Consider the following 17,508-nt stretch of genomic DNA (forward strand, 5'->3'; position numbering starts at 1 on the left):
GATCCAGCTTTGCCACAGCTGCAGCTTAGGTCACAACAGCTGCTCAGATCTGATCACTGGTCCGGAGCTGCATGTGCCATACGGAGGCCAAAAAGGAAAAAAAAGTTTAAAAAGGAGCATCACTTCCAATACCGCTGCCCACTGCCCTCCCCCCAAAAAAACACCACCAGGAAGGCAAGGGTCTTTCCCTGCAGAGTCCTGCACTTAGTGCACGGGGCTCCCACTCCCCTGTTCGCTCATTTCCCGGGAGGGCAAGACTGGTGGGCGAGAAGAGAACATGGGTTCCGTTCTTCAAAACTGAGTACTTTCTGTCTTGTCCGATTCAAACACCACATGCGAGGAGACATTTAAGAAGGAAAACCTTCTTTCCTGATTCAAAACGAAGCGTCACCACACCCTGAGAGTCATGAGGACGCCTCGTTCTGGTTCCCCTTAGGGAAGACTGGGGCGCTCAGAGCCCCTCCCAGGGCAGCTCCCCCAGCGTCCCTGGGGCCGCCTGCCCAGGCGGCATCTCCATCTACCAGCACCGACCAACGGAAACAGAACAGCAGCCACTGCAGTCATGCTACATTTTCTATTAGCCACGTTAAAAGACAAAGGCAAAAAGGACTAAATTTAATAATATATTTTATTTACCTTAACACATCTAAAACATAATTTCCAGAGGCAATCAATATAAAATTATTAGAAAGATATTTGGCATTTTTTTCAACGTCTTTGAAATCAGGTGTTTCTTGTGCACATTCGCACATCGCAGTTGGGACAGGCTGAGGCCACTGTGCTGGACGGTGCAGAGCCAGAGCAGACGGGCTCCTTGGCCTCTCCCTCGAGGGCTGTTCTCTTTCCACTCCCTGCTCCCTGCCAGTGGGAGCGGTCAGCAATCCCCTTGTTCCCCAAGAGTTAAAACAAGGGGTAAATCAGCAGGTTTCTGCCCCAAACGTCTCCGAGTGGAGGCTTTGACCTGACTGAGATTATTGGCAACCCCAGGGCCAGTTAACTCAAATGTCTACACGACAGGCGGGATGTCATCAGCTCCCACCCGGAGCAGCAGCTGCCTCCACCCATCTCTGACTTTGCTCTGCACTGTATGAGGGTCGAGGCCCCTCGGGCTGTGCCCAAGGCCCTCCTGAGCCCACCGGGGCCTGAGGGTGGCGGGCAGGACACAGACCTGAAACCAAACCCCATCTTGCAGATGCTACCAAGCAGTTCACAGTGCCTTCTCAAGTCCGTGGTCTTCTGTAGGCTCCCTGGGAGTCCGTTCAGGGCATCCTCTGTGAGCTAAAGGGTCTGGGTGGCCCTAAGGGTGGGGAGAAGATCACGTGGCATTAGACCTTGACTCAACATTAGAACAAGGAGCCCCTCAGCCTGCCAGACGCTGGCACCTACCCACCCTCTTCTCCAGCCCAGTGTCACACCTGGGCCTGTGCTCATCCATTTTATTAGTTAACATATATTAATTTCACTTACTGCCTGAAACAAAACCTTCCAACATCAGTCTATAATCCTTGATAAAATTAGAAATTATGAGGAGTTCCCTGGTGGCCTGGTGGTTAAAGGATCCCGCATTGTCACTGCTATGGCTCTGGTGACTTCTATGGCACAGGTTAGATCCCTGGCCTGGGACCTTCTACGTGCTGTAGGCATGGCCAAAAAAATTACAAATGACAAGCATTCGGCAGCAATCTCGTTCTCCTGATAGAACGATCTGACAAATGTGATTTTTCTGATTTACAAAATGGAGGGTAATTGTTCAGTAAACATGGCTGTACACTGATTACGTGACCTTTCAGGGAAGGGTTACACACGCTTTTCTTGGGTATCTGTGATGCTCCCCCAGAACTGACACATTTTCCCCGGCACACTCGCCTTCAGCCTGCCCCCAAGAGCTGTTATGAGAGGCAGAAGGACCTGTGGGTAAGAGGGGTGGGCCACGCTCAGACCCTACAGCACCTTAACCGGCTCGGGGACCAGGCCTAGGGGAAGGCCTTCCAGGTAGGAGCCCTTGGGGCAGCGGAGGTGAACTCCACGTCCCGGCCGCGCATCCAGACTGGACCTATGGGGCCACTGGAGGACTCTGTAGCCGTGGGAGGATAGAGCCCTGCCCCCAGAGCACCTACAGGGGCTCAGCCGAGACGGGCTCCGGCTGCAAGAGGCCTCACAAGAACAACTGAGAGGGTCATGGGTCTGAAGGACGCGAGGAGGAGGGGAGAAGGGGGGCGACGACGGGGGGCGGAGGTCGCCAAGGGGTGAGGGGCTGAGACCCACCTTTGCCTGCTGTAAGACACACCTGTGTGCCTCACCTGCCATCCCTGGACTTTCTGAGCAGCTGCCCAGAGAGACCGGACCCAGACACAGCCCCAGGGTCCTGCAGCACAGCTGTCCTGCCACTGGCACTCGCCTGACAGCCAGGCCTGCTTCACCCATGAAGAGAGCAGGACAGAGTGCAAAAGGGGAGAGGCCCGATGCTCCCCCAGCGCTGGAAGGCTTCGGCTTGCACTGCCTCCCCCGGAGGCCCTAGCAGCACAAGGGACAACCCAGCCCCTAAGAAGCCTCCTTCTCCCGCTGGTGGAAAACAGGCTGCAGAGGAGGCCCACTCCCAGGCCTGCTGCGAGGGGCGGGGGACAGGGCCTCCCACCCTCCCTGGCATCAGGAGCTTCGCGGTGAGTGCGCCTGCCCACTTCAGCCATATTTTTCCACATTTGGATTTCATCCTGGCCAAGCTGGAATCCCTGTTCTGAATGAAGGAAACTGTTGTTGTTTTTTTAGGGCCGCACCCGCAGCATGTGGAGGGTCCCAGGCTAGGGGTCCGTTCGGAGCTGCAGCTGCCGGCCTACACCTCAGCCACAGCAACGCTGGATCCGAGCTGCATCTGTGACCTACACCACAGCTCATGGTGTTGGGGAGACGGCTCGGATCGTCCGTGTCGGAAAATGAGACACATGAGCATGGGGAGGTCTCGACAAGGCGCTTTCCTTCTGCAGAAGGGCGAGGGGGCTCAGAAAGCGCGCCAAGAAGACCCTCCCTGTTTCTCCCTAATGCAGGCGACGGACCTGTCCCCTTCCCATGGGTCGGGTCAGGGCGCACTTTCTTCTCGGTGGGCTCATCTGAAACAAATTGTTACCAGGAGAAGAGGGAAAGAGGAGGGGGTCGCAGGAGGGCGGTTCAGCTGAAACGGGAGCAAAATGGGGTCACAAGATTTCCTTCAAAGGAAAACACATTACTTTCCACGACGGCAACGCAGGACCCTTAACCCACTGAGCGAGGCCAGGGATTGAACCTGCAACCTCGTGGTTCCTAGTCGGATTCGTTTCTGCTGCGCCATGAGGGGAACTCCAGGAAATTGTTTCATTTCCGGAAATCCTGTTTTTCACCTTTTATCTCCTTTCAAGATAAATAAGTTTGCTGAGCCAGAGCGTCACTGGCCTTTCAGACATGTTTTTATTGTGCGCGGCCCTCCTTGAGCACAGGAGAGATGCAGGGACTCAGGTCTGAGCAGAAGGAAGTTGAGTGCTGGACAGGAGTCAGCTGGGAGCAGGTGGTGACAAGACCTCTCTGCGCAGGCCATAGGCCTGTCACCAGGAGCCCTGCCACCTGCCTCCTCAGGCCCCCTTGGCACCTACTTTTAGCCCTTCCTTGCTTTTAGGCTCAGGATCCTGAGCCCCTGACCTGTTCAGGTAAAACCCTGGGGAGCTCAGGGCTGCTTCTGTTCGGGGCTCCGTTTCCTCCCGCCACCTTTAGAGCCCTGGCTAGATCCAAAGACACCCACAGAGACAGCAAACAATCCTCAGAGCCAGGCTTTGATCCAAAACAACCAATCCCGAGCCTACACTCCTGACTTCTCCCTTATCAGACTCGCACACCACACCAGCGTCCCCCGCCCTGAATCACCCCAGGGGCAGGTATTGGACAGCTAGAGACCACCGCTACAGCGCAGCCTGCTGAGATTTTTCAAACGATAGGACACCAAGCTTTCTCAGCGGACCTGCCCGCCTCGCCCATTCCTTCCCATGTAAACCCCAATAAAGGCTCTGGGCTTCGCTTTCCTCCCTGCTTTTGCCTCCTGGCCAACCTGGTGCTTCACTGTGCCGCCCTGCAGGGTGTGTCCTGCCTTCTGTTCCTAGAGACCTGTGGGTACACATGTCTTCCTTCATTTCCGAGTCTGCGTGAACTACCATCCCCTGAAGAACACAAACCACAGGTACGTTTTCACACAGATTGCTGACGCCCAAGCACAGCGGTGGCCTTCAGAGGGGCTCTCTGTTCCAGTTCATTCAAAATGTTACTGCCCTAGGAGTTCCCGCCGTGGCACAGTGGTTAACGAATCCGACTAGGAACCATGAGGTTGCGGGTTCAGTCCCTGCCCTTGCTCAGTGGGTTAACGATCCGGCATTGCCGTGAGCTGTGGTGTAGGTTGCAGACGCGGCTCGGATCCTGCGTTGCTGTGGCTCTGGCGTACAGCTCTGGCTGTAGCTCCGATTCGACCCCTAGCCTGGGAACCTCCATATGCCGCGGGAGCGGCCCAAAGAAATAGCAAAAAGACAAAAAAAAAAAAACAAAAAAAAAAACCAAAGTGTTACTGCCCTAGGGCACTGTCTAGGAAGCCGAAAGTGGCCTAGGAAATTTATCTCTTTGAAAACTCATATTTATTTTATTTTATTTTATCTTGGCTGTGCCTGTGGCATGCAGAGGTTCCAGCACCAGGGATCAAACCACACCAAAGACCTGAGCCGCTGCAGTGACAACACCAGGGGGCTCTTCAAAAATGATTTTTAAATTGGCTTGGGATATCTTGGAATCCCAATTTCAGGCTGGAAATAGCCCCAAAACAACCTGAGTTGGTCCAGAGAAGGGGCGCTGTGACCTACTGGGGACCCATGAAGGCCCCTGTCTTTCAGTAGCCTGTTTGCACAGCAGGTCCAAGGCTCAGCGAGGATTATGGGACCGGGAGGTGGAGACCCCAGCATGGCCTACAGTGGATAGAATCCATTTCCTCCATCCCCACCCCCAGGCCCCCAGGACCTGCATGCCCTCACACTGCCCACGTGTCCACTGGGTGGACACTCTGGGCCTGGCTCTGTCCTCAGAGTCTGCAGGCTCCCGCTCTTGCTCCCTGTGTCATCCTGGGAGTGCCCCCCTTCCCTTGAGAGGACCAGGCTGGGGTCCAGGTTTGCAGGAAGACCTCTGGGTGAAAGGCTCCCGCAGGTCAGAACCACTAGGGTGCACAGTGTACCCGCAAGCCCTTGGCTGGGGCTTAGGACCTGGAGGGCAGCTGGGAAGCAGGCATGTCCCTCTCCTTTCCCATTGTCCACTCACGCGTCTGTTGTCTTTGCACAGATGCTCTCTGCGTGCGACCAGGGAGGATGCGGGGGACAGGAGAGTTGCACTGAGCTGCTGAGGAGCAGGGTAGGAAGAGGCAGCACAGGACCACGGGGAGAGGAGGTGGACCCGAGAGCCTGCTGGTCGAATGGGAGCTACGGCTGCCGGCCTACACCATAGCCACAGAGACACCGGATCCTTAATCCACTGAGCCAGGCCAGGGATGGAAACCGCAACCTCATGGTTCCTGGTCGGATTGTTTCCGAAGCCCCACGATGGGAACTCCTGTTGGCTTTTCCTTTCAACCTCACCCAGACGGCCTTTCGGGAGCTGACGCGGCCACTTTCTTCCTCTAGCTGGCTCTGGATCTCACCGGACTCTGAGAGGGACCTCGGGATTTGGATCATCAACCAGTAGGGTGTCAGGGTCTTCGCTGTGCACACTTTCTGTCCTGCCTCCAGGGGTGTGCAGTGTGAACGAGGGTCAGGCCGGGCACAGAGTCAGGCCGCAGCTGCAGACCAGCACTCCAAGGCCCGGAACCGGAGGGGAAGCTGAGGCTCCCAAAGACGCAGGCAGCGCCCTCCTCAAGGCTGCAGGGAGCTGGGCTGCTGAGGGGGAGGCTCCGGTCAGTCCCAAGGAAGCTGAGGTGACCGCTGCCCCCACATACAGCACAGAGAGTGGGTTTGGAAGAACTCCCAGAACAGACGGCTCCGGGGTCCACAAGAAGCTGGGGATGGGTGGGGCGCAGGGAGGAAAAAGTCTGACCTGATCTCAGGGTGCGCCACCTTTGGCCTGGGATCCTACACCATCCAGTATCTCCGCAGGTCCTGAGCTGTCCTGCCCCGAACCCCGCGATGAAGCCGTTCCCCCTGTCCCCCTCCACCCGGGGCACAGCCTGGGTAGGGGCGTCTCTGCAGTCCTGGGCCCAGCGGGTGCTTCAGCAAACCCAGACATAGATCCAATAAGGGGACCAGGGCCCTGGGACTGGTGACCCGAGTTGCGCTGGACTGACCCGGACGACCCTCTCGCTCGCGGGCCGCGTCGCCCGGGTCTGCTCCTCCACCTCCGTTCCTGGGCCTCGGCTCCGCCCCACCGCCCGTCTCGCTGTGACCCCGCCCCTTACCGGGCTACGGCCCCGCCCTCTCGGAGCTGCGTCCTTTCCCGCGACCTGGCCCCGCCCCTGCTCTGGCTCCCGGGAGGCGGGGCTGGGAACCACCGAGTCGCCCGAGCCTCCGAGCTGCCCAGAACGGCCGGAAGTTGTGCGAGAGAGCGGGCGCCCGAGGCCCGTTTCCGGCGTCGTCGCGCTCGTAGAGCCTCGGGCGGCCCTGGGGAGGGTGAGTCGGTGCGACGGACGTGGGTGAGGGTCCGGGCGGCCCACGTGCTCCACGCCCGCGGGCGGGGTGGCTGCCGGAGGGCCCCGCGCCGTCCCGCCTCCGACACTGCGGGCCTTTCGCTCCGCGGGCCTGTCCGCAAAGAAGCACGGGTCGCGCGGGCGTCTTGCAGAGTCCGTGGGCGACTGGCAGGGCGGTGGTCGAGCCTTGGCCGAGGCCGGTGGAGGCGGAAGGTGGAGTCCCGCGGATCCGGCCTCGTGGCAGCCTCGTCACCTTCCCGCCAGGTCTCTGCGTGCTCCAAGGGGCTCTCAGCTTCTTCCTGCACAACCACTCCCCTCTAGGAGCTTTTTATTCCGCCCCTCGAAGACCTAGTGGCAAAACGGCTGTGCCGTGGGTGGGGTAGGCTGTTTACCTTCTCAGAATTCTGGCTGCTGCTCGAGGCCTGCATTTCTCTGCAAGGGACCCAGAAACTAGCACTGGCAGCCACATGTCTCCTGGCCAGGCCGAGATGGGCACCCACCTGGCAGTGGTCACTGCTGACTGGGTCACCCTCGCTGTGCTCACGGCCTGGGGTTTCTGCCCTCAAGTAGTTTTGTTTGTTTGTTTTGGGGTTTTTTTGGACGTGGTGACCAGCAGCTTGAGGTGGGGATCTCAGTTCCCAGACCAGGGGTTGAGCCTGGGCCATAGTGCTAACCACTAGGCCACTAGGGCACTCCCCCTCAAGCCACTTTTTGAGCCAAACGCTCACCTAGGAACCCCGCTTTTCATTCTGACCTCCCTGGGGAGGGGCCAAGTTGTTGGGTGGGGACAGCCTCTTTATCCTCCTGGTTCTTGTCCTTCCTGCTTCCTCTTGATGCCTGTGATCCAGCCCCCCCCCCCCCCCCCCGCCCCGGCTCATTAGCCCTCTTCCTTCCTGCCTCATGCCCTTTGCATGTGCCGTTCCTGCTGCCCTAAGTGGCCTTTTCATCTCCATTATCTTGGCTGCATTAGTGCCAAGGGAGGTGACCCATCAGACGAAGTTGGAGTTTCCAAGTTTAAATGCTTTCAGGGCTCCTTGTACTTCGGTGCTGTTATCACAGGTGTAACTTGGTGTTTGGTGGAGTGGTCATTTAAGTCTTTCCTCCACTAGACTGTTTCATGAAGGCAGAGTCCTTCTTCACTGCTTAGTTGAGCACCTGGTACATGTGCCCCCCCCTTTCGTGTTTCAGAGTGATTTGCACTCTGCGCAAACTCTGAAAGGTGAATGAAGCTTCGAGGGGCAGATAATCAAGTGCCATGGCTGCTTTGGCCCTGCCTCACATCCCTGCCAGAGAACACCTGGGGTTGGAGGTAAAGGATGGGAGAAGGCAGTACCCCCAAGATTAGCCTGGAAATTAGGGCTTGGGGCCTCCAGCACCCTGACCTCTGACCCTTTCATAACTGCCCACAGGTCTCTCGTCCCGGACACGTGGAAGCCCGCCCACCGAGCCTCATGGTAGGAGCCTGACTTCCCTGTTCCCTCGCTTATCCAGTGAGGGCCCTTACGTCCTCTGGGCACCCCTGCCCTCTGGGCCTGGGCCTAGGCCTTCCCTTGGCCCCTTGCATGGCCCTTTCCAAGCTCAGGCTTGCCCATCACCAACGCAGTGGGCAAGCCGCTGCCCACACTGGGCCCCACCTGAGGCTCTTGGGGGAGGGCTGTAGGTTACCTGGGTCTGTGTCCCTCTTTTCCTTTATACTGTCTCTCCCTTGATTTTATTATTTACTTATTTGGCTACAGCATGTGGAACTTTCTGGGGCAGGGGTCGCCACGGCAGTGATCTGAGCCACAGCAGTGACATGCCAGATCCTTAACCTATTGACCCACCAGGAGCTACCGTCCCCCCTTTTTTCTTTTCCAGCCACACCCGTGGCATATGGAAGTTCCTGGGCCAGGGATGGAATCTGAGTTGCAGCTGGGACATACACCACAGCTACGGCAACACCAGATACTCAACTCACTGTGCCCGCTGGGGATGGAGCCTGCACTGCCACAGAGATGCCAGATCTCCCACCCACTGACTCACCAGGCAACCCTGCTTGCGTTGATTTGAGAGCCAAAGGGGCCTGGTGATTGTCTCACCCAAACTTGTGCTGCGTGTGCCAGGATGGAGCTGGCACCCAGAAGTCCTTGGGGAACTGGTGTGTGTCCTTTCAGGAGGCTGTGACATTTGGCGATGTGGCCGTGCACTTCTCGCGGGAGGAGTGGCAGTGCCTGGACCCTGGCCAGAGGGCCCTCTACAAGGAGGTGATGCTTGAGAACCACAGCAGTGTGGCCGGACTAGGTGAGCCTTCATCTGGATACCCCTACCCGTATGTCATCAGTTAGCACCCACCTAGCCAGTCCTCGGTTGGAGGCTGTGGGCCCTTGAGTCTTTGTGGTTCAGAGGCTGACCCCAGGAGAAGCCAGGGTGAGCCGGGCAGCCTCTGAGCTTTGTGCATGTCACATGATTCAACTCTCAGTGCAGGAGGACTTCTGGGAACTAACCAAGCCACCTTTTTTGTGAGCTAACAGATTAATTTGTTGTAAGAAGTAGATGGCAAACTTGGAATGGCTTAAACAACAAAAGGGCAGTTACTGGCTCAAGGGATCCGAGGAAATGGTTGTACAGCTGAAGTCAGGGCGGCAGTGATAGCCCAGGGATGGCTACGTGGAGGCTGTTATGGCTTCCCCCACCCCTCCTGCCCTGCCCACTGTCTTCCTCTCCTGTCCCCGACACCATAAGTGGGCACTCTGGTGAGCCTCCTGTCTGTCTCTTTGTGCTCTGCACCTTGGATTGCACCGCTGTGAGAAGGTGTGTGATCCCTGCTGTGCTGGCCCCACATGGTCTCTAGTCCCATCACACATGATGGGAGAGGTGAGAGAGCATTGGGCTAGGGGACTAGAGTGGCCTGGGCATGGCAGAGTGGTCAGCCAGGTGCCTCAGCCATTTGGACCGGGCCTGTCCCCCTCTGTCCTGACAGGAGCACATGGTGAGGCTCTTGTGGTTGGAGCCTGCGCTTCTCCAATGCCAGATGAGCCTGAGCATCTTTCCAGTCCTGTTAGAGTTGGGAAAAGCCAGATGTCATCAGTGAAGTGTCTGCTCAGAGCCTTGGCCTGTTACTGGGGTTACTGGACCTTTCTGATTTGAGTGCGTTTATTATTTCTTGTGTTAGCTTTCACTGAACCCACGATGCTGTATGTTATAAAACATCATTTTAGGTACCATTCGGAGGTTGGGTGCTGCTGATTCTACTGCCATATGATTTTTTTTTTTCTTATTCCTTAAGGTTTTTTGTTTTTTTTTTAAACAGCTGCACCTGCAGCATATGGAAGTTCTAGGCTAGGGGTTGAGTTGGAGCTGCAGCTGAGGCCTACACCACAGCCATAGCAATGCTGGATCCAAGCCACATCTATGACCTACACTGCAGTTTAAGCAACGCTGAATCCTTAACTCACTGAGCGAGGCCGAGGATCAAACTGGCATCCTCGTGGATACAATGTCAGGTTCTTAACCTGCTGAGGCCACAGCGGGAACTGCTGAGTTTTTTCTTTTATACTTTTTTTTTTTTTTTTGGCCTTGCCCAAGGCGTGTGGAAGTTCCTGGGCCGGGGTTTGAACCTGTGCATCAGCAAGGACATTGCTAGATCTCAAATCACTGGGACATCAGGGAACTCCTATCTTACACTTTTTAAGAGTGCTCCAGACCTATTTAGAGAAGGGGTACCACGTGTCACTGAACTAGAAAGGGAAAGACACGGACCAAGCAGGCTTGGGCATCATGTCCCCTCCTGACCTCTGCGCCTGTGCTTTCTGGGTTGAGGAGAGCCTGAGCAATGCTGCCTTTCTTTTTTTTAGGCTACATCCATAGCACATGGAAGTTTCTGGGTCAGGGATGGAACTTGCACCACAGCAGTGACTCAAGCTGCTGCGGTGACAACACCAGATACTTAACCCACTGCACCAACAGGGAACTCCATGCATTTCTCAAGTGTTGCTGGGTTTTCACTTTGCTGCTGGTATGTAGCAGCCATTTCTTTTGGGTGGATCTTGCTGACAGACCACATGGCTCCCACGCTGTGCCATCCTCCTGTCTTGGCCCCTGTGCACATAGCTGCTGATTTACCAGTGACTGAATTGCAGTCATTGCTTTGGAAACAGTCTGCTTTACATCTCTGAAGACTGGTTTTAACTTGGTCACTCCATGTGAGTAGCTGTGGCCCAGCCTGCCTATGCACAGGCTTCATGGCAGGTTACAGCACCATGTGGCTGAGGACAGCAGGGCCCCAGTTGTGACCCATGTTCAGCACAAGCTCTTTAGGTCCATCTTAGGGTGATGGGGTGTGGTGAGACTGCACAGAGCTGTGCTTCAGAAATATCCTTCCCAGTCTTTGCTTGCTAACTTTATGAGGTCAGGTTTAAAGTAATTAAAGTCATTTGGTTTTTGCCTTATGGGTTGTACTCTGAAGTTTTATTTTATGTATTTAATTGTTTGAGGTTGTTTTTTTTTTTTTTTTTAAGAGCCACACCCAAGGCATATGGAAGTTCCCAGGCTAGGGGTCCAATCAGAGTTGCAGCTGCCAGCCACAGCCACGCCAGATCAGAGTCTCATCTGTGGCCTAGACTGCAGCTCATGGCAGTGTCAGATCCTTAACCTGCTGATTGATGCTAGGGATTGAACCCATGTCCTCATGGATGCCAGTTGGGTTTGTTACTGCTGAGCCCCTATGGGAACTCCTCTAGTTTGACTTTTTTTGCATACAAGTGTCATGAAGTGTGCTGGGAAGCTTTAGCTATTGTTTTTAATTTCTGGAAGATTTATATGGAAGGAATTCATTGAACCTTTGAGCTTTGGGTTGAACTCACTTAAAACCACCTGGGCCTTGGGCCCCTTGGGGAAGGAAGTTCTTTCACTAGCGTTTCATTTCCTTAATGCTTAAGAGTCTGTCAAGCTTATGAATTTTCCCCTGTGCCAATTTTGTCATTTCTAGTTTTTGTGCAAATTGGTCTATTCATTCAGATTTTCAGGTTTTTTAAGCATGTATTAGTTCATAATGCTCTTCATTTTTAATCTCCATCATGTTTGTATTTGTGTCCTCATTTATTTTTTGGCAGCATTTTGGCACTTTGTTGCTCTTGATAGGCTTTGCTATAAGCCTTTTCAAAGGAACCAGTTGGGAGTTCCAAGGGGGTTACTGAATCTTGGCCATCTTTGTTTTTCTTGCTTTTTGTTTATTTCAGTTTGCTGTGTTGTTTTGTTCCCAGCACCTTGAATTTAGTATTTACTTTTTTTGTGTTTGTCAGTCTCGTTTCTGGCATAAGTAAGTGTATTTAGGGGCGCGGAATGTGATTTCTAAAGTACTGCTGCAGAGGCGTCCCGCAAGTTTTGACTCAGAGTAAATGTAGTTGCTACTTAGTGATTTGTTATTTAGTTTTCAGGTAGCTAATCTTTTTGAGCTGCCTATTGTGGTTGCCTTCAGGTCCAGTTGCCTTCAGCTTGGGCACAGGCTGTGGTTTTATTCTGTGGCCTGTGCCATGACCCCCTGTGTGGCTCGCCTAAGGATGGTTCTTTGTGGGCATCGCACATGTGCTGGGCAAGAATCCATGTTTCCTGGGGGTTTTTTCGTTTTGTTTTGTTTTGTTGGTCTTTTTGTCTTTTAGGGCCATACCCGCAGCATGTGTAAGTTTCCAGGCTAGGGGTCCAATTGGAGCCGTAGCCACTGGGCTGCGCCAGAGCCATGGCAACGCGGGATCCGAGCTGAGTCTACGACCTACACCATAGCTCCTGGCAACACCGAATCCTTAACCCACTAAGCAAGGCCAGGGATTTAACCTGTGTTCTCATGGATGCTAGCCAGCTTCACTAACCGCTGAGCCATGATGGGAACTCCCTGTGTTTCCTGTTGAATGGGGGGTCCTGCTCTCCCCTGAGGCCTTGGACCTGGACTCTCTCTGCTTGCCCTTCACCCCCATGGCTGGAAACCTGAGGGCTTGGCCAGCCCTTGGGTGGGCTGGGAGCGTGACACAGGGCACCCCATGGCATGGGGGCTGGTGACCCAGAAGGCCTCTGCCCCTCCCCATCTGCTGAGGCCCCCAGGCTTTTGTGTGAGGACTCGAGACTGGGGCTACTGCACCTTGGACTGCACACCTTCTCATTTAAAATCCATCTTGTCTGTTTGTTGTCTGTTGGTTTGTTGTTGTTTGTCCATCACCCCTGCCTCTTTGAGGTCCTGGACTAGAGGAACCGAGGGACTGCCTGTCTCTGCTAGGGAAGCTCTTCCTGGGGTAAACCTGGCCTGTCCTCTGCAGACTTTTTGGTGACAAGGCTCCCTGGGGACCCTGGTCCTGCTGTGGACCGAGACAGAGAGAGGCTGGGAGTCTAGACATTCCTCTCTCTCTGGCTTCAGGAGCTGGACAGACAGAGGGCCACCATGCCCCTGGCCCAGACACTCACCCCCTGATGCTCCCTTTAGAGGCTCTGCCTGTGCCCCTGTTGCCCTCCCCCTTTGCTCCTGGAAACCATGGGGCTGAGCCCCCAGCCGCACTCCCAGTCACGTGTCTCCTCTGCCACCCCACAGCAGGATTCCTGGTCTTCAAGCCTGAGCTCATCTCCCGGCTGGAACAAGGGCAGGAGCCATGGGTCCTCGACCTGCAAGGAACAGAGGGGAGAGAGGCACCCAGGCCCTCCAGGACAGGTGAGGCTCAGGCCTGTAGCACAGAGGCCTCCAGGGAACCCATGCCAGGCAAGGGCTGTAGAGGCAGGAGGCCTGCTGGGCTGCCTGGGCCGCTGTGGCGTGGCCTCAGGAGAGACTGAACTCTGGAAAAGCAAGGACACAGAGCCTGTTATTATGACAAAAGCAGTTTGCTTTTGAGTCACATTTTGTTCGGTTTGTGATTTTACTACTACTATGATTAAGCACAAGAACAAGCGTGTGCCCCCAGGGGCAGCTCTAAGCCTCGCTCTCACAGCCATCCCTAAACAGTTACTGCCTCCGCCAGCAGCTCCCTCCAGCATTTCTTGGGGTCCTGGGTGACCCCTACCTCTCAGATCAGGCTCCAAGACTGTGTCAGTGTCCTGGGGCTGCTGTAACAAACTAGAAGCTTAAAACAACAGAGATGTACTGTTTGTCAGTTCTGAAGGCCAGACAGCCAAAGTCTAGGTGCAAGCAGGATGTGTCCCCTCTGAAACTTGTAGTGAGGGTCCATCATGCTGCTCCCATTACTTGGTGGCCCCAGGTATTACTTGGTTGGTGGCCACATCACCAAGCTTCCATGTGGAGGGCAGGTAGTGTAGGCAGACCCTCGAGAAACGTACAACAAGTGGGAGTCAATGTGGCCAGTGGGTGTGGCCTCCTGGAAGCCGAGGGGCAGACTAGCAAGAGGCCGGGTCAGCTGGAAGATGCAGAGTCAGGCCTGGGGTCCTGCTCAGATCACCACCCACTGGAGAGCCCGATGCCCAGCCCTCTTGGGCTCAGCCTCTGGGTGCCCCCCGGCAGCCCTTGTACCTTGTTTTTCTAGTTACCTAACCTCCCTCTGTTCACAGTTTTCAGCCTGTCTTTCCTTCTTAGTCTCCTTCCTCTGGAATCAGGAGCCTCTGATCTCTCAGCCAAACCCTGCCTCTTGCTGGACCGCCAACCCCGTCAGGCACACTTCTTTGTGGATTTTTCTCTTGTACTAATTCCCCATAAAGTAACATACTCACCATGTGGGAAGGTGGCTTTTTGCACTCTGCAAGTACAAAGTAGCCGAATGAATGTGTGAAATAGAAAAATATGTATGAAAGCAAATTTGAGATCTGTCAAAGGTATTGACTTCTTGTGTCATCTTTTATGTGCTCAATGCAGCCTGTCCTGGGAGGGAGCTCAGTCCAGGGGTGGTATGCACCCTTCACCCCCAGTCTGTCCTTTTTCTTAGCACAGGGAATAAGGAGCAGTTTATTTCCTGTTTGTTTCAGATTCTATGATTGGGAGTAACAGTCAGCAGGCCTGTGAGGATGTGGACATTCTGAAGCCAGATTCCCGGGTGACTATGGTCAAACTACTCCCCCAGGACTTTCCTCAGAGTCCTTGCTTTGGAGCCACCTCTGATTTGGAGGTCTGGTCTGAGAGTCAGCCAGGCTTCCTCTTCCAGGGAAACTGTTCAAACACAGGGATTTTGGCTCCCAAGGGCAAGGCCAAGGTACGCGGTGAGCAAGGGAGCAGTGGCCGCCTGGGTTGTCAGCTTGATAAAAGTCAGGGGTGGTCCCGAAGGTGTGATGTGTGTGGCAAGAGGTTCAGATCTAATTCAGATGTTGCTCTGCATGTGGAAACGAATGCACAGAAGAAACCTAACAGATGTCAAGAGTGCCAGAAAAAATTACCTGATTGCTTACAGGGGAGACATCAAAGTACCTTCCATGCAGAGAAGCCATATGAGTGTGAAGAATGTGGGAAAGTCTTCAGGTTGTGCTCACAGCTTCATCAGCATCAGAGAATCCACACAGGAGAGAAGCCATTTAAATGCATCGAGTGTGGAAAAGCCTTCCGCCTGAGTTCAAAACTTATTCAGCATCAAAGAATTCACACAGGAGAGAAGCCCTACAGGTGCGAAGAATGTGGGAAAGCCTTTGGCCAGAGCTCCAGCCTCATCCACCATCAGAGGGTCCACACAGGGGAGAGGCCCTACCCCTGCCGCGAATGTGGGAAGGCCTTTAGCCAGCAGTCTCAGCTGGTCAGGCACCAGAGGACTCACACAGGAGAGAGGCCCTACCCCTGCCTCGAGTGTGGGAAGGCCTTCAGCCAGAGCTCAACCCTAGCTCAGCACCAGCGGATGCATGCTGGGGAGAAGCTTGAGCTGCCAAAAAATCCAGATAGTCCCATCCCAGTTGCACATCAGAGGACCCATGCTATGGAGAAACCCTTCAAGTGTGATGAGTGTGGGAAGGCCTTCAGATGGGTCTCCCGCCTGAGTCAGCATCAGCTGACTCACACTGGAGAGAAACCATACAAATGCAACAAGTGTTCAAAGGCCTTTGGCTGTAGCTCACGGCTTATTCGCCACCAAAGAACTCACACTGGAGAAAAACCGTTTAAGTGTGATGAGTGTGGGAAAGGCTTTGTGCAGGGCTCACACCTAATTCAGCACCAGAGGATTCATACTGGAGAGAAACCCTATGAGTGCAGCGACTGTGGAAAGGCCTTTAGTCAGAGCTCAAGCCTCATTTACCATCAGAGGATCCATAAGGGGGAGAAGCCCTATGAGTGCCTCGAATGTGGAAAAGCCTTCAGTATGAGCACACAGCTCACAATACATCAGAGGGTGCACACAGGGGAGAGGCCCTATAAGTGTAGTGAATGTGGGAAGGCCTTCAGTCAAAACTCCACCCTCTTCCAACACCAGATAATTCATGCTGGGGTGAAACCCTATGGGTGCAGCGAGTGTGGAAAAGCCTTTAGCCGGAGCTCGTACCTGATTGAGCATCAGAGGATACACACTCGAGCCCAGTGGAACCATGAGTATGGGAATGCCCTGGAAGGTTCCACCCATGTGAGCCGGAGGAAAGTCAGTACTGTAAAGAAACTGCATAAGTGTAACGAGTGTGAAAAGATATTCAGATGGCGCTCGCATCTAATTATACACCAGAGAACTCACACTGGAGAGAAACCTTACAAATGTAACGAATGTGGCAAAGCTTTTAATCGGAGCTCAAGGCTTACTCAGCATCAGAAAATCCATACGGGGTAGCACTTAATCTTATGTGTATAAATGTGAGTAAACCTACAGCCTTAACTTATTTTCCATGGGGCCGTTTGTACTGACACTTTAGAATGTTGGGAAAGATTCAGAATTGCTCTGCTAAGAAAGGGAATGTCCAGGAGTTCCCGTCGTGGCGCAGTGGTTAACGAATCCGACTAGGAACCATGAGGTTGCGGGTTCGATCCCTGCCCTTGCTCAGTGGGTTAACGATCTGGCGTTGCTGCGAGCTGTGGTGTAGGTTGCAGACGCGGCTCGGATCCCGCGTTGCTGTGGCTCTGGCGTAGGCCGGTGGCTACAGCTCCGATTGGACCCCTAGCCTGGGAACCTCCATATGCCGCGGGAGCGGCCCAAGAAATAGCAACAATGACAACAACAACAAAGACAAAAAAGACAAAAGACAAAAAAAAAAAAAAAAAAGAAAGAAAGGGAATGTCCAGATCCATACAAAGTTCTGTGTCCTTGCTGGCATGTTTGACCTTATCCCTTTCAATAAAGCCCGTGCCCTCACATCAGGATGCCCATGTGTAGCGTTTTGAGTTCAGAGGGAAGACCCTGGGTCTTACAGACAAGGAAGAGGCATGAGAAAAGCCCTGGGGGCCCCACCAGATACATGGATTGAAAGAAGTTACCCAAAATGTCTTGCTTAAGCACCAGTGACCCAGACTGGCTTCAGCAGTAGGGCTGTCCTAGGGCAGGCCCCCAGGAGGGGTGCCTGACTTCCCTCTTCCTCTCGCCTCCTCATCCTGTATCAGAACAGCCCAGGGATGGAGCCACCCATGAACCAAGGGCCCTGCTACAGCCCCTGGGTCTGGGGATGGTACCCTCCATCAATCCAGAGCCCAGCTGCCTGCCTGAGAGCTGCGTTAAGGGTAGCCACCCTTGGGTCACACCACCCCCTTGCCCCTGCTGAGAGCCCAGGCCTGCCCTCAGCTCTGCAGGAGCCTCACATCAGGATGGCTGGAGGACCCACTGGAGGCCGGGATTTGTGTTTGTTGCTGCTGACCCGACTTCCTCAAAACTCCAGCCACACAGACCGCCAGAACAGGGAGGCCTGCAAGTGGACATAGAAACTATGTCCTTTCACAGAAGCCTTGGGAAGTGGAGCCAGCTGCATGGCCACGCCAAGGTAGA

The 17,508-nt window shown here is 54.5% G+C and overlaps 1 protein-coding gene and 1 long non-coding RNA gene across 9 annotated transcripts; one reads left to right on the plus strand and one right to left on the minus strand.

Moving 5' to 3' along the window:
* LOC110260418 lies at positions 611–6,462 on the minus strand. 2 transcript variants are annotated; one of them, XR_002343669.1, is made up of 3 exons: positions 6,082–6,409; positions 5,314–5,921; positions 611–1,297 (listed from the first exon to the last, which is right to left on the minus strand). It is a non-coding gene; the product is annotated as an uncharacterized LOC110260418 (long non-coding RNA). The 2 variants fall into 2 exon arrangements; XR_002343668.1 differs by having other exon boundaries at positions 5,314–6,462.
* On the plus strand, positions 6,538–16,892 carry ZNF7 (zinc finger protein 7). Of its 7 annotated transcripts, none has more exons than XM_003481315.4 (6): positions 6,561–6,650; positions 7,856–7,976; positions 8,077–8,121; positions 8,821–8,947; positions 13,221–13,337; positions 14,597–16,892. In XM_003481315.4, the coding sequence occupies exons 2-6, from the start codon at positions 7,923–7,925 to the stop codon at positions 16,363–16,365; spliced, it is 2,112 nt and encodes a 703-aa protein (XP_003481363.2). In that variant the 5' UTR covers positions 6,561–6,650; positions 7,856–7,922; the 3' UTR covers positions 16,366–16,892. The 7 variants fall into 7 exon arrangements, with proteins under 7 accessions (XP_013843422.1, XP_013843425.1, XP_003481363.2 ...); XM_013987966.2 differs by lacking the exon at positions 6,561–6,650 and adding an exon at positions 6,657–6,931; XM_013987968.2 differs by lacking the exon at positions 7,856–7,976 and having other exon boundaries at positions 6,538–6,931.

The sequence above is a fragment of the Sus scrofa genome, chromosome 4 (assembly GCF_000003025.6).
Source record: "Sus scrofa isolate TJ Tabasco breed Duroc chromosome 4, Sscrofa11.1, whole genome shotgun sequence".
In the NCBI taxonomy this organism is placed as follows: domain Eukaryota; kingdom Metazoa; phylum Chordata; class Mammalia; order Artiodactyla; family Suidae; genus Sus; species Sus scrofa.

What these genes read in the sequence shown, in the direction of transcription:
- ZNF7 (XM_003481315.4), top strand. Translation starts at nt 7,923, where the DNA reads ATGGCTGCTTTGGCCCTGCCTCACATCCCTGCCAGAGAACACCTGGGG. An exon ending in CAGCAGTGTGGCCGGACTAG is followed by an intron (nt 8,948 to 13,220) that starts GTGAGCCTTCAT and finishes GCCACCCCACAG; the next exon opens with CAGGATTCCTGGTCTTCAAG. An exon ending in ACCCAGGCCCTCCAGGACAG is followed by an intron (nt 13,338 to 14,596) that starts GTGAGGCTCAGG and finishes TGTTTGTTTCAG; the next exon opens with ATTCTATGATTGGGAGTAAC.